Source organism: Tripterygium wilfordii, chromosome 10, assembly GCF_013401445.1.
Source record: "Tripterygium wilfordii isolate XIE 37 chromosome 10, ASM1340144v1, whole genome shotgun sequence".
NCBI classification, from domain to species: Eukaryota; Viridiplantae; Streptophyta; class Magnoliopsida; order Celastrales; family Celastraceae; genus Tripterygium; species Tripterygium wilfordii.
In genome coordinates, this window is record NC_052241.1 from 2,473,837 (window position 1) to 2,489,382 (window position 15,546).

General features: G+C 35.9%; 2 protein-coding genes and 1 non-coding gene across 4 annotated transcripts; all 3 read left to right on the plus strand.

Moving 5' to 3' along the window:
- Positions 1-5,440: 5,440 nt before the first annotated feature.
- On the plus strand, positions 5,441-7,227 carry LOC120008092 (fasciclin-like arabinogalactan protein 7). Its single transcript, XM_038858606.1, has 2 exons — positions 5,441-5,600; positions 6,272-7,227. Exon 2 carries the CDS (start codon positions 6,313-6,315, stop codon positions 7,081-7,083), a length of 771 nt encoding a protein of 256 aa, XP_038714534.1. The 5' UTR covers positions 5,441-5,600; positions 6,272-6,312; the 3' UTR covers positions 7,084-7,227.
- Positions 7,228-7,833: 606 nt separating this feature from the next.
- TRNAI-AAU lies at positions 7,834-7,907 on the plus strand. The gene has a single exon. It is a non-coding gene; the product is annotated as a tRNA-Ile (tRNA).
- A 1,864-nt stretch (positions 7,908-9,771) lies between these two features.
- On the plus strand, positions 9,772-15,470 carry LOC120006825 (fimbrin-5-like). 2 transcript variants are annotated; one of them, XM_038856921.1, is made up of 15 exons: positions 9,772-10,014; positions 10,321-10,419; positions 10,540-10,710; positions 10,967-11,205; positions 11,293-11,464; positions 11,566-11,604; positions 11,733-11,801; positions 11,887-12,003; positions 12,498-12,709; positions 13,151-13,306; positions 13,384-13,583; positions 13,940-14,097; positions 14,194-14,290; positions 14,532-14,623; positions 15,002-15,470. In XM_038856921.1, the coding sequence occupies exons 2-15, from the start codon at positions 10,333-10,335 to the stop codon at positions 15,197-15,199; spliced, it is 2,007 nt and encodes a 668-aa protein (XP_038712849.1). In that variant the 5' UTR covers positions 9,772-10,014; positions 10,321-10,332; the 3' UTR covers positions 15,200-15,470. The 2 variants fall into 2 exon arrangements, with proteins under 2 accessions (XP_038712849.1, XP_038712851.1); XM_038856923.1 differs by having other exon boundaries at positions 9,772-10,419.
- The last annotated feature ends 76 nt before the right edge of the window (positions 15,471-15,546 follow it).

Below are 15,546 nucleotides of genomic sequence, written 5' to 3' on the forward strand. Positions count from 1 at the left end.
TCAACTTAGACACGGTTAAGTACCAAGAAAAGAGTCGAGAGTTAGCGCAAGTCAACAACTGCACTCTTAATTATTCGGAAACGACACGCAGATTTCACATTCCTGCACAATCATGCATATTCATAAGCAACTACCATGAAATTTTCTTCTCAAACACATAAGCATTCATTGCCATGGCAACACCAGACTGACCCTTTTTCATGTCCAACAGCACAAATTTACATTATCACATAATTCATCATACAACAATATTTGACCAAATATAACTTGGCTATTATTTTTTCTAGCCAGCTAAAACAAATAGTCATGACCTAAGCCATAGAAATGATGGGAGGGTAATACTTTGTAGAGGGAAGATAATTTGAACCCCTACGCCAGCAACAATTCTTCGGATCCGAATGATAATTTGAACATCAACTCGTTTCTGTTATGAGCTTCCTATAAATTCAAAATTGAAATTTGACTTAATTTGTTGAAAACTGAAATCAGTGAATCCAAGAAAACACAAAAATTAAATATAGAATTACCCCAAAGGGAAGAATGAACGGAGAGAACATAGAACCTTTCTTGGAGAGACGTCGACCTGTTGAAATCAGCGAATCTAAGAAATCATAGAGCCATCGATTTCAAAAATGGAACCCCCATTTGTATTTCCTTCACTTTATTTAATAGTTCTAAAGATGAGGAATGCATAAATCAAAATATAGAAAAGAGAAGGGACCTTTGAAACACAGAGGAGAAGTGGTAGAATAAGTGTAGGGAGCACAACCTTTGTAAACAAATACGCGGTTCAAATTTCAGATGTCATTAGTGTGTACGTTGCTAGTACTTCCTATGTTGATTTTGTTTCTCCTCAATCAGTGCACCAAATCCAGCAAGCTAAACCCACAACAAAGCCCTGGGAAAAATAAAAGAAAACATTGGTGGTCTGTAAATATGTTTCAGATAATCAATTTCAGCTTAAAATTTACACTAATTTCTCCCCAACAGAAGAGTTTCCACAAAAGGCTTTCTCAGGAGCCAAACTAAGCAAAAAAAATAGACATTATAGTAGGAAAAGTTAATCAAACAACAAAAAAATAAATGACTGAAGGTTGGATGCCATACACTAAAAAATGAACAACGCGATACTAAATTTTGTAATCCTGAGTCACTTTTTATCAAAAAAGAAAACTACCACAATGAATGGAGGCTTTCTTAGGAGCCAAACTAAGAAAAAAAATAGACATTTTAGGAGGAAAAGTTAATGAAATGACAGGAAAATAAAAGACTAAAGGTTGGATGTCATATGCTAGAAATTGAACAACGAGATACTAAATTTTATAATCCCGAGTTACTTTAGAGGAACAAAAAAAAAAGACAACAAACTAAAAAACATGTCTCTCAATTACTTTACGGATCTAAACTTAGCTAGGCTTTGCTGGCATATCCAACTCAGAATTACACTATGTGAGATTCCTTGAATGCAAAGAATAACAATGAGTTGATCAACATTGATATAGTTCTCCTCGATGCAAAGGTAAATGTCAATTAATTTGTTCAAGAATATTAAGCATGTAAAATCTTTAAAATTTTACATGTTTTGATTGAGCAGGACACAATCATGAATGTGGTTATATGGAATCGATAAGAAAAGTATTTCGTAGCGTATTGAAGGAGGAGCTCATTTATCGAATTGAACAATTCAGAGTAGTTGAAAGCAAATCCATGTACAAACAGGTGATTGGGGAATTCTCTATCGTGTTTTTACCTACAACAAAACTGGAGGAAATAAAGCTTCTTGATATTGTTGCCATCGAGAAATACAAGTTTCAATTTCAACCACCTAATGAAATCATCAATGGGCTTAATAACAATATTGTTTTATCAGTTTTATAATTTATGGCTTTTTACCTGTACTGTTTTCTTGAATTAACTAATAATATAATAAATTAATTATGTCTACCTCTTCTAGATGGGGTGGGTTTACTTATAGATGTTGGTGAAGTTGAGAAGAATGGTAAATTAGTACTCAAAATTTACCGCGCGGAGTGCGGGCATTGCACTGGTTTAATCAAAACCCATGATCAAAGGTATAAAATAAAACTATTCCTTAAAGGCACATATAGTTGGGCCTTCGATGGATTAATTAACAAACCCTGGTGAGTGGTGAGTGGTAACTGGTGAGGTTCATACTACTTAGTAATGGTCCATGAGTAGCATGGGCCAAAGAATCTAAAAGCCCAGATTGGCTTAATAATATGGTGATGTTCACTCATAACTCAATACATCTCTCCATATTATTGTTATGGATGATCAATCATTATGCACTGAATAGCCATGAAATTTTTTGGGGTTTGATGACGGGCAAATCTGATTTGTTTTGCTATCACACCAGGTTGATCCAAATCAGGTTATTCCGATTTGTTGGTGATGAAAAATTATTTAGTGAAGGGTCTCTTGAGTGTTTTACTTGGTAAAGAATACTCTGATGCTTAAGTCAGAAAATAGGAAAAATGAATACCAATAACTTTGGAGATCAGAGCTCTTAGGAGTAAAACATAGAAAGTTGTCAATCGAATGTTTTACTTGACGGGAGTACCTTTATATGGTGGTTGTACCAGTTATAATCGGTGATGGAATATGATCTTCTTAGAACTCTGAGCTTAAGAAACTTCTATTTGAGTTAGGAGATGTATGTTTGTTGTTCTTGAGTTGGGTTATGAGTTTTCTTTAAGAATACTATTGTATTTTAGAATATGATTGCCTCTACCTTGAGCTGAGATAGATATCTTGGAGTCGATGTAGGCATTCCGAGATATTACCTTAGTTTTAGTGTACCTATTTGAGTTGGGTGAAATAAGGCTTACCAAAGTATGTTTTCAAATATTTGTTTTGAAAGTGTCACATGTCAGTTTTTGACTGGAGGATTAATTTGGTATTATCAGGATTAATGTAACTTAGTGATAAATTTTTATTTTTAAAAAAATAAAAAAATAAAACATCTATTTATTTATTTTTCGTTTTCTGTTTTCAAATGATTTTAGCTACTTTTCTATTTTTCGTATTTACTAAGGTGAGCAATCATACCTGTTTTTGGTCTTATTTGTTGCGCTACTAAATGGTGTCTAACGGAACGATTATACAGCAAATCCTGCATAACCAACCTTCAAATCCTTGTGGATATCTTTTTTTTAAACATGTAATCACATAATAAAGGCTAAATACAGCTGACGAGCTTTGGTACCTGATTGAATTCTTCGTTGAAACAGTTAAATTGAGCAAAGTTGGACAAGCCACAAATAGTACAATCATAATGCACACCCCCTAAAGAAAAACAATTCTTCAAATTTAAGCAATCAAACATGTTTTTACCCCAAGGTGTTGATGATCAATGACACAAAAAAGATAGTTGTAGCAGATTTAGAAGTCTTGATTAATTAGGACCACCAAATAATAATATGGTTAATATAATCTGTCATCATCGAAAGATTGACCGTCTTTCATTTGCGTCACTGAATGTTCATACGCTCCAAATCAATAATCTAAGTTGTCAAACGTTCCAAAAATCTGTCCTAGTTATCAAAATGGAAGAAATTAGCAGTTTATATTAGTGACTTAGCTGCCATTCACAATTGACAGCAACATTTCACCTTATATTAATTGGAGGCACATACATTTTTGGTAAACTTCACACTTTCTTTGCAAGGACACATTTTGATTATTGAACCCACTTGATTACATTGGCTAAACTTGTTAAGACCCTATATTAAGATACTTAATCGGAACGGAACGGTTGCGTAAAACTAATAACTTGTGTTAATTATTTGTCTTGATACTCAAATCCATTTGTTTAATGACAATGAGTTGGTTAACTTAATGCTAATTCTAGCCAACTAATTGGTGGACTTTAATATTGCCATTGCACCTTGTTCACCCCACACATGAGAAATCTCATTATTGAAGTCAAAGTTAATTAATTATATGATTAATGTATTAATCAAGCCTGATTTGGACCCCAAATTTCAATTAACTACACGTGCCTCGATTAAGTTTATGTCCTGCTGACATTTCATTTGATTTACCGAACAATAAAGCGGTGTCGTTTGACCATAAAAAATGAGCTGGTATGTCTAACGTGAGCCATTGGCGTAATTTGTCTTGAGCTGTTCGCATGTTTTGGCAAATCATTTGAGCAAGGTTGACATCCGACCCGACCAACGATGCTGTTCGGCCCAAATCTCAATAGTAGGCCCCACTATTATTGACCCATCAACTCCAACCCACTCGGCCCACGATATCTCGTGATCAATTTCTAGCCCTTTAGTCATCATCCATTGTGCCTCAGCTGTCATGTGTAGGGTGTCCACAATCGATCCGCAACCGAGAAATCGATCCGTAATCATGGTTATTCAATTTTCGGATATGGTTTTTCAGTTATGGTTTCTGATACTGTTATGATTTTAGTAAATGTTTAGATATTTTTATGGTTATGGTTTGCTCGGTTACGATTATGGTTATAACCGAAAAAATCAAATAGCATTAATATATTATATATATATATATATATATATATATATATATATAAAGGTTACATATTAGGATATTGGACTATGCGAGGTCAAGTAGTATTTGTAAAACTTTAATTATATTTTCATAACAAATTATAAATTTAAATACTAATTAACCTAGTCATTATACAAATTATAAATTAAGATTAATTAGTTGAAACTCATGATGACTTATCATTTTAAAATTTATATAAATTAAGATTGATTATTGTTAAAGCGAAAGTAGAAAGACATATTCATGTATGTTTTCTTTTCTTTTTTTCTTGATCATATTATTTCTTTCGGTCTTGTAAATTTATTTTTCTTAAATTATGATGAGATAATATATTTATTATCATTGTCATGAATTTTTGTCAAACTTTGTTAGATGGAGTTGGAGTCGATCAAAGGCTATTTTCTCACTCTATTTGAGATTTATTCATACTTTTTTCATTTCTTTAAAAATCGAAAACCGATCCGATCCTATCCGAAGAATATGGTTATTTCGGTTTGGTTATCCGAACATATATGGTCGGCTATGGTTTCTAAAATATCATAACCGAATCAATTCGGAGATTTCAATTATCGTTAAAAATCGAACCGAAAACCGAATGGACACCCCTAGTCATGTGTCTAGGTATGGTCAAATTAAGTTTATCTTGAGAAATTGAAGGAGATAATGAGGATGAACAGTGTAAGGTTGGTGTGGGATTTAAAAAAATGATTAGATGAAATGTGATTAAGAAAGCTCAACATACATGGCCCTCTTTCCTTCCAAGTATTACCAACAAAGCATGTAACTTTTTCTTTTCTCCAAGTAAGAACAACAACAACCATCCCCAGTTTGTCTGTCCCAAGTCAAGTCTCAAACCTTTATATGCCTCACACCATCACCAGCTGGTTCTTACCACAACCCACAGGCCACAAGTGTCTTTCTTTTCTTTAATCATATTGTCTGGTTAATTAATCTATTTTATATAGGATCATTCGTTACATTTCAAGCTCAACTCAGCTGTACTACAACTCCCCCATCACCGACTCTCTCCCTCTCTCTCAATTCCCCTTTGCAAGGTCAGTCGCTTCTGTCTTTGCTCTTTTAGTCATTAATTGGTCTTGCTATGTTGTTAATTTTAATGGGTTTTAGTTTTGTAGCTTAAATGCGTTTCTTTTGGATGAGCGAATGTAGATCTGCCTTTTCTGATGGTTTCTGCACATTGTGTGGCTCTGGGTTTTTTTTTTGCTCGCTTCTGTTGTAGACATTGGTATACATTGTCGAGGAGAATTGAATTGGGATGCTGATCTGGGTTATATTTGGTATTCTGACTACTTGTAAGCTGGATGTGGTTTACTACTTGTTAGTGTGTTCTGCATTTAATTTATGTTTTTGGGTCTCTGCTCATCACTGTCATCTGCCATTGCATCTAGTCTGTGTGTGTTAATTTCCCCAATTAGATCGCTGTTGGCCTAATATATTGAGATTTTCTTTTCACTTTTTAAGATTTGTTCAGTCCACTGAACAATATGTGGTTTTCATGAAGTGATTTGGCTGATTCTGCTTCATGTGTTTCTTATTATTTCTCTCTGGAAACCGCTTTTAAGTGTAACTTCTGGTGGGTTTTGATCTGGATTTGAAAATGGGTTTCTGATTGACAAATTATTTCCTGTTTCAATTGTGCATCTTTGTAATGAAATGTTGTTTCTGTTTGATGAGATTAATTAGTGATGAGACCTGGGTGTTGCAGGGAGGAGTTGTCAAACTAGAAGCACGATCTTTGTGAAAGACATGGCATCCTCCATGTTTTTCACAATAAGTTGTGCAGTATTACTCTTGTGCTCTTCTTTGGCATTTGCCCAAAAAGCTAGTCCTCCCGCACCTACCCCAACTCCAGCACCAGCACCTGCACCGGCCTATGTGAATCTCACCGATTTGCTCTCTGTGGCTGGTCCATTTCAAACCTTCCTTGGCTACCTTGAGTCAACCAAGGTCCTTGACACCTTCCAAAACCAAGCAAACAATACTGAGGAAGGCATCACAATCTTTGTACCAAAAGATGGTGCTTTCTCATCACTTAAGAAGCCTTCCCTGTCCAATCTCACTCAAGACCAGCTCAAGTCTCTCATCCTTTTCCATGCCTTGCCACATTACTACTCTCTAGCCGAGTTCAAGAACCTTAGCCAAATAGACCCCATTAGCACATTCGCCGGTGGAAAATACACATTGAATTTCACTGATGTTTCTGGGACAGTGCTCCTTGATTCGGGATGGACCAGAACGAAAGTCAGCAGTAGCGTGCATTCCACCGACCCTGTAGCTGTGTACCAAGTCGACAAGGTACTTCTTCCGGAGGCGATTTTTGGCACTGACATACCTCCCATGCCAGCTCCAGCACCAGCACCTGAAACTAGCCCTCCTGCTGATACTCCATCTTCTGAAGCTGATAAAGGATCATCTTCAGCAACTTCAGCACCCAGTTCTTCTAATAAAATCGTCAACTTGGGTATATGGACTCAGCTGGTTCTGGCAATTTCAGGTGGATTGGTATTGTTGCTGTAAAAGAGATATTTATTGAGTCTTAAATTCATTTTGAAAGGGCATTACCCAGATTGTCAATTTTCTTTGAAGTTAATTAATTGAGCCCATTTTTTAATTGCATATGTATGAGATTCTGTTCTATTTATATGATCCATTTTGCTAGCATATAGAGTTTACTAGCATGTGATTCAATCGTAAAGTTGCAGGGTGCAACTTAAAAGTTACAGGGTGCAACTTAAAAGTTACAGGTTTAATTCTTGGAAATAGTCTCTCCGCATATTATGAGAGGGTAAAATATGTGTACATCTTACAAGCCTCCGATCTCGTCTATTGCAGGAGCCATGTTCACTGGTGTTGTTTACCTTTATAAGTTCATAAGGGATGACTCAATTCTTGTTTCTTTTGTTGCCCTAAATATGAAGGAAATTGTCTGCAAGAAAAAATTTCTCCCAATATGCTTGTGAGAGCCCCTTGTGATCACTTCACCAAGAATCCAAGAAAAAGGCTTCCTAAAGGGTTAGAGTGGCCAATTGGAATCAAAAGCTTAGTAACACAGGATTTTTTTTGATAAGCATTAAAGAACACAGGATGCCAGTCTGTCTAGGCTGTTTGTAATGGTTCCATGAAAAAAAAAAAACAACTAACAATTAAGAGGAGATTGAAATCTACATGTAGTCAGATGAAAACAGTAAAATTAAGGAAGCATGTCGATACATAACCAGGAAAACTTTTGTTTAATATTAATATATTAAAGACGACAACATGTCAACTGGCCTATTAGCTCAGCTGGTTAGAGCGTCGTGCTAATAACGCGAAGGTCGCAGGTTCGAGACCTGCATGGGCCATTTATTTTTTTAATATAACCAGAACCGGCCGAAACTTAATCAACACCGTTGATCAACTCCCTTTAAGTTAAGATGAGCTCTGAAAGACAAACGAATTAGGCTTTTTTCATTGGCCCATTCTAACCCTAACTTATTGGGCGCCTCAACGGGCGGGCTTTTGTATTCTCACAATGCTCGGCCCATGAAAACCTAACATAACAACAGAGGCCCAGCCCATCGGCCATAAAACTGGTGGCCAATCGGTTTCAACAGTTCAACACCTCCAGCTTTTTGCCATGTGGCCCATGTAAGTAAACTGACTAGTGACTACCATGCAGTTTCTCCACTTTGATAGTTTGATATCTTCTTTATTTATTTCCTACTATTTTTTTTCTCTATTTATAAATATTTTTAACGGAGAGTGGCAGGCAATTTGGCAATAAACGTGTAAGGTTCTTTTTTTCCTTTTTTAAATAAGTCATGTAATTATAAATATTAAATTTTGGTCTAAAATACTTGTTTATTCTCGTTGGGTCAAAATATTGGACAACATACAAACCCGATCCAAGCTATATTAATTGTGCACAATTATCTAGCTGCCTGTCTTTTTTTTCTTTTCTTTTTTTTCTCTCTCACAAATAAAAAAATCACAGAAGAAAGGAGAAGAAAAAAGTGCCGAGCTTCTCTTGACTTTCTTCCTCCTCCCCAACAAGGGCGGACCCAAGGCAAGAGGAGTGGGGTCAATTGACTGTCCACATTTTGTTTTTCATATGTTTATTTATAAAAATTAGACTTTGACCCCACTTATTCCATTTTTTTTTTCATATACCTATTTATAAAAATTAGACTTTCACCCCACTTATTTTTTTATTTTGACTCCACTCGTACATCATACTTCATACATCTTAGAGTTAGATTGTTAAATGGGCTATAACCTACAAGAAATTTTAAAGGACCCAATAAATGGGTCTAGTCTTGTAAATTATTAGTATTGTATTTTAAAGACTCATAACTCATCCTTCATTTGATAGTCATGATAGAGTTCCTGTAAAAAGGCATGATAATCCACTTTCAAAATATAAAAAATTATCGACAACATTTGTATATCAATTCTCAATTATTACTCACTTTCTATCCTACAATATTTTGATTCTTAGTGTTGTTTTTCATATTTTTAAAGAAATAATTAATAAATAACCCGAAAAATCCCCACAAATTTTTTTTTTCACTTCCTGCATAAACTCGACCGCATATGCTCGAGAGGCTGGGTCCGTCCATGCTCCCCAATACTAATAGATCTATTATAATATCTTTTTTTTGTGCTGAATAAAGTTTTGATTCAGGTTTTCTGCAGTCAAGATGTATATCTCATCCATATGTAGAGACTTCTTGATCATCAGTTATTTCTGGTGTGTTCCGATGATTAATATTTGGTACACAGTGATGTAGTTCCTAGATTTAGTGGAGATCAGTCTCTCTCGATGAAGGGGAAACCAAGATGCTTGATTCAGAACCATTGTTTTTTATCTCTTTTTTTTTAGTCTACTCATGTATATCTTCCGATGGAGTCCAGTGTTTGTAATTTTCTTGAGTGGTTCGGTGTTTGTAAATTTCTAAGCTGTTTTTTTTTGCGCTAGGGTAGGCGTTGTCTATCATACAAAAAAAAAATTCCAAGTAAAGATAGTGCATTGAGAAGGATAGCTAAATTTGGGTATTTTCAACTTGAAAGTTGAAAGTATTATTTTCTTAATATTAATTTAAGAATTACATTAATAAACACAATTAAGCACAAGATGGAAAAATAAAATACTTACTAAAGACGACAATCGCTATTGACGTTTTTGTCCTTTTCTATTTGGAATTTAAAAGCAAAATCAAATCAAATACAGTGAAGAACGAGGCTTCTGAGTCCCGTGTCCTTCGCTTCCCTGAATGCCCTTCGTGTTCGCGGGTCCTCTCACCCACACACTTTTCTCTCCTTCTCATTGCCATTCAAACAAAACTCCTACCCCATTCAATCTCTCTCTCTCTCGCTCTCGTAAGAACAGCTAATCCGTCGAGACACAGATGAAAAATCCCGGTTTCAATTTCGGCTCAACTATCTGAGTTTCGCTTTCTTTCTGATCCGGTTCGTCCCAGATTACTGTTATTATTCCATCTATTGGTTTTCCAACATGGGTTTGAGTTTTCTGCGTCGGTGCTTATTTATTTTATTTATTGAAGCGTGATTGATCGCTTGAAAGAGAAGAAAGGGTGATGGGCAATGCATGCACGTTTGCTCACTTATGCATACTTTTGATTGTTTGTTCATTTTCATGGATATGGATCTGATTTTTTGGATTTCTTCTTGAGTTTTATACCATATTTTTTTGGGATAATACACGCCTGATATATACACTTATACATGTGCAATGAGCTACCGGATTTTGTGTAGGTGAAGGACAAGATGTCTGGTTTCGTGGGTGTAATTGTTTCTGATCCATGGCTGCAAAGCCAGTTCACCCAGGTGGAGCTACGCACACTTAAATCCAAGGTGACTATATTTTGCTCCACATTGTATTGGTATCAATTTCTTTTAGGATGGGTTGAGACTTTTCTGATTAATTGGTGTTCTTTGGATGGCATGTGGGTTTGGTTGCATCCGAAATCATAGTTTATTACAATAAGGAGTCAATCAGGAAAAGTCACCGTTGGAGATTTGCCTCCTGTGTTTTCACAATTGAAGGCTTTCAGAGAAATGTTTAATGAAGATGAGGTCAAGGATGTGTTGGGGGAGTCATATAGTGACATGGCTGAAGAAATGGATTTCGAGTCCTTTCTGAGAGTGAGTCTTTGAACCGGATGGTTTATTTTTACTCATTCATTTTTCTGACCTTACTTTTTTTTACATTTGGTGTCCAAAGATGAAAATTGAATTCATTGCCTACCTATATCAAATTGGATTAGTCTACTGGACATTCGAGGCTTAATTGTTCTATGTATCCTAGGCATGTTTAATATTTCGTGAATTAATTTCGTTTATGGAGAAATTGACGAGAAAAAATAAATGAAGTTATATGTGGGAATTTGTTGATTGGCAGGCATATTTGAATTTGCAAGCCCGAGCAACAGCCAAATCAGGTGGTTCGAAGAATTCTTCCTCATTTCTTAAGGCAACAACAACCACTGTTCACCATGCTATCAATGAGTCTGAAAAGGCTTCTTATGTTGCTCATATTAATAGCTTCCTAGCTGAAGATCCATTCTTGAAGAAGTATCTACCAATAGATCCATCCACAAATGCTCTATTTGACCTCGTGAAAGATGGAGTTCTTCTTTGGTAGATGCCCCCAAGCCACCCAAGTTCTCTTCAATAGTGTTTGCTGGTTTTTGGTTTGTTGTTGATTCTTTGCTTGCTTTGATGCAGCAAGCTTATCAATGTAGTCGTTCCTGGGACCATTGATGAGCGAGCAATAAACACAAAACAAACACTTAATCCTTGGGAACGAAATGAGAACCACACCCTTTGTCTGAATTCTGCAAAGGCTATTGGATGCACGGTGGTTAATGTTGGCACACAGGACTTGGCTGAAGCAAGAGTATGTTCAAGCTACTACAACCTACCGAGTGGTATTTTCTTGTTTGATGTTTCTCTTTGGCCTGAAATTTTTCTCAAGCATTTTTGTTTTCACATTTGTAGCCCTATCTTGTTCTTGGACTCATTTCTCAAATGATTAAGGTATTATCTCAAAAAACTCCTTCTTTGTGGTTGCATACTGATCCATGTTACATGGAAACCATTGACAACATTCTTCCAACTTGTTATTGTTTTAGTTAGGTAATTGTGCTTAACCTTTTCGTGTGTAGATTCAACTGTTGGCTGATCTCAATTTGAAGAAAACCCCCCAACTAGTAGAGTTGGTGGATGACAGCAAGGTGAAGTTTTTAATTAGTTTTGCCATCATAAAAGCTGCATGATATCATAACAATATATCAGCTGATTCCATTGAAAAAAAATCAGGATGTGGAAGAGCTCTTAGGTTTGGCACCAGAAAAGGTTCTACTGAAATGGATGAATTTTCATCTGAAAAAGGTTGGCTATGAGAAGCAGGTTACAAACTTCTCATCTGATTTGAAGGTAAGGAGGCTCACAACTCACAAGATTATTTATGATGAACATCCCCCATTTTTAGATCAACTACTATGGTGATAGTTTAAGCTGTCATGCTTCGTTATGAACATCTATCATTATGGTCGACCAGATATGCCTGTAATTTCTAGCTGAAGAAGATATTGCTTGTTCGTTTGATCTACAAGATCCATTCTTATTCTGATTTTCCCAGCATTTAAATAAATATTAAGTTTTGAGGATAAGGTTCCATAGGAGGCAAAAGAACTTTAAAAGCGGTTTAGAATTGTGTTTCTAAAGCTATGTTAATGGTCTACTTTCTAGTAAGTAGTTCTCTTTAAAGCACTTTCATGTGATTTTATACTTCATATTTAAGCCACATACTTCAAAATTAGTGCAATTTACTAATTCTAATATTTTTATGCCTAAAATTCATAGTACAACATTTTCCCCTGATGTTTTAGTGTGCTCTAGCTGATGATATTAACCCAATGCATTTTCAGGACGGTGAGGCCTATGCTCACCTGCTTAATGCTCTTGCACCGGAACACAGTAACCCTACCACCTTTGAAGCAAAGGATCCTTCAGAACGAGCAAACATGGTTCTTCAGCAGGCAGAAAAATTGGATTGCAAAAGATTCCTCACTCCGAAGGACATTGTTGAAGGCTCTCCAAATCTTAATCTCGCTTTTGTGGCACAAATATTCCAGCATAGGTGAGAACTTATACTATCATTTGGTTTATGTTTGCAGAAATTGTTGTACATTTTTCCCTCTCGTTAAAAGTCGACAGTCTTGGTACCACCCTTACTGTGAGACTAGCATGCTACTTTATAAGGTTGCACACCAATCTCTTTTCCCCACATGATTAATTTCTATATGTTGTCTCTTAAAGTTACCAATATTTTTGTAGTCTGCCAGTTGCCCAGTACAACTAAATTCTGATATTTTGTCTCTTCTCCATGTTCATCCCTGTTGGTTTCCCTATTTTGAAATTGAATCCTTAATTTGTCAATCTGGGAACTAAATTGTCCTAATTTTTATATTCGTAATGCCTGATTGTCATTTTTCATTAAGATATATTGTGCAAATTCTTGCTTATTCAATAATCGTGGTAGCTGGAATCTCTGTCACCAGTTTGTCAATTTCTCTTGCAGGAACGGATTGTCTGTTGACACCAGCAAGATGTCATTTGCTGAGATGACAACAGATGATGCACAAACTTCTCGGGAAGAGAGATGCTTCCGTCTCTGGATAAACAGTCTTGGTATTGCTACATATGTCAATAATGTTTTTGAGGATGTCAGAAATGGGTGAGTTGTTCTATCTTTTAACCCAACATCGTTGAGGTTATTGGATCTTTACTGGTGGTTATGTTCATGTGTTGCAGATGGGTTCTTCTAGAAGTTCTTGATAAAGTGTCGCCTGGATCAGTAAACTGGAAACAGGCAAGTAAGCCTCCCATAAAGATGCCGTTCAGAAAAGTTGAAAATTGCAACCAAGTTATAAAGATTGGGAAGGAGTTGAACTTCTCACTTGTTAATGTTGCTGGCAACGACATTGTGCAAGGAAATAAGAAACTATTACTGGGTAAAGTTGCTTTTAAGTTGCACCTCAATTGAAATTGCTTTCTTGATGATTAATTTATGTCCATTATGCGGATTTACTATAGTTCATATATGATTATGTTCATAAGATCTCATCGATGGTAGTGCTGATTTTCATCTGAATCCAGTAGTCATTTATGAGGTTTTGGTATAACACTTGTTTTGTCTTTTTCCCATTGCCTCAAACATCTTGTTCTTGATGCTCTATTTTTCCAGCTGATGCATTTTTGTACAATAGTTTTTCTATCCAAATTGTTCTAGTTTCTGTTCAAAATTTCCCTCACTGCATATAGGAAAATGGTCGACTCATCACCTTTTTTTATCTATTTTCTCAAACAGCATTTTTATGGCAACTAATGAGATTTACCATGCTCCAACTCCTGAAAAACTTGAGGTCCCACTCCCAAGGTAAGGAGATAACAGATGCTGACATTCTAAATTGGGCAAACAATAAAGTGAAGGCAGCAGGTAGAACATCTCAAATGGAGAGCTTCAAGGTAACCAAATAATTGTTACAGCATTTACTTTGACCATATTTGTAATTTTGTACAGATGAGCAGTAAATTCACTGTTATCAACTTCTTTACTTTTAGGATAAAAACCTTTCAAGTGGAATGTTCTTCCTTGAGCTTCTTAGTGCTGTGGAACCAAGGGTGGTCAACTGGAGCGTTGTTACAAAGGGGGAAACTGGTAGGTCACAATTTTTAATTTACATCCAATATTATGTCATTGGAATTTGGCAGCAAAGCTTGGAATCATGTAGCAGCTGTCCTATAAAGAAATAAATGATTATTATAACATGGAATGTCGGTATTAAAGAAATAAATGGCAGCATGCTGGGGAGCATAGACTGGAATGGATACACATTGTTAATATGATAGTAAAACTTGGTGGATGATGTATTAGTCTCATTTTCTTCTCGTCATTGCAGATGAGGATAAGAAGTTGAATGCAACATACATTATTAGCGTTGCCCGAAAGCTCGGATGCTCCATTTTCTTGTTACCTGAAGACATTATGGAGGTAGGTTATCATTCTGTAATGGGATGTTCATACTTGCAATCTATTTGATTTTATGGCAGAATTGGTTATTACTTTGTTTATCAGTGTTTGCTGAATATTTGGTTGTTAGTGACAAATCCGCTGCACGAATATGCTCCTCGAAATAGAAAACGGTGGATGCTGAGAATCCATATCTCTTAAACATTTGACTTTAGATAGAGACAAAAATGCCAAAGGTTTATTGAGAGTCATGGAATCTTTGTTTCAAATGATCCTCTGATTTGGGGTTATGATGCCGAGCCTGTGTCATATTTCAATTCTACTCCCACAAACTTCTCATTTTTGTAGTTTGAGCAAAAACGTTGGTTAATTCAATTTCCAATCTCTGTTCTATGGCAGGTAAACCAGAAGATGATCCTCACATTGACTGCAAGCATAATGTACTGGAGCCTTCAGCAACAAGGAGGGGAGTCGGAGTCTACCCAATCTGAAGACAATGACGAGAATGAGAGAGATGTGGCTAATGAGGTCTCTAGTTTGTCCATCAATGATGCTGTTTCAGATGTCGGAGACGAGGAATCCTCTACTGGGGGCTAAAAGATAAGGATCAAAATAATCAATGAAAAAAATTTGCAGAGTTCTTATATTCTTTCTTATAGAACAGGAATGGAATGAAAGGAAATTATTTTGCAGCTATAGCATATACTTGAGTCTTCAGAAATTCTTTTCCTTTTTTTCCTATAGGTAAACCACAGAGGAAGGAATGATCCTGTAAATTTTCTGTGTTATTAGAGATTGCTGTTGGACATATTCTTTGACAAAAAGCTTCATTGATTGAATTTTCATAGCATAAGACTGTCATTTACAAGATCCATCGCTTGGTTTTCTAATCACCAAGATGTGTGCCTTAACTTTTACATGGAATAACATTCAGTTTCTTTTTC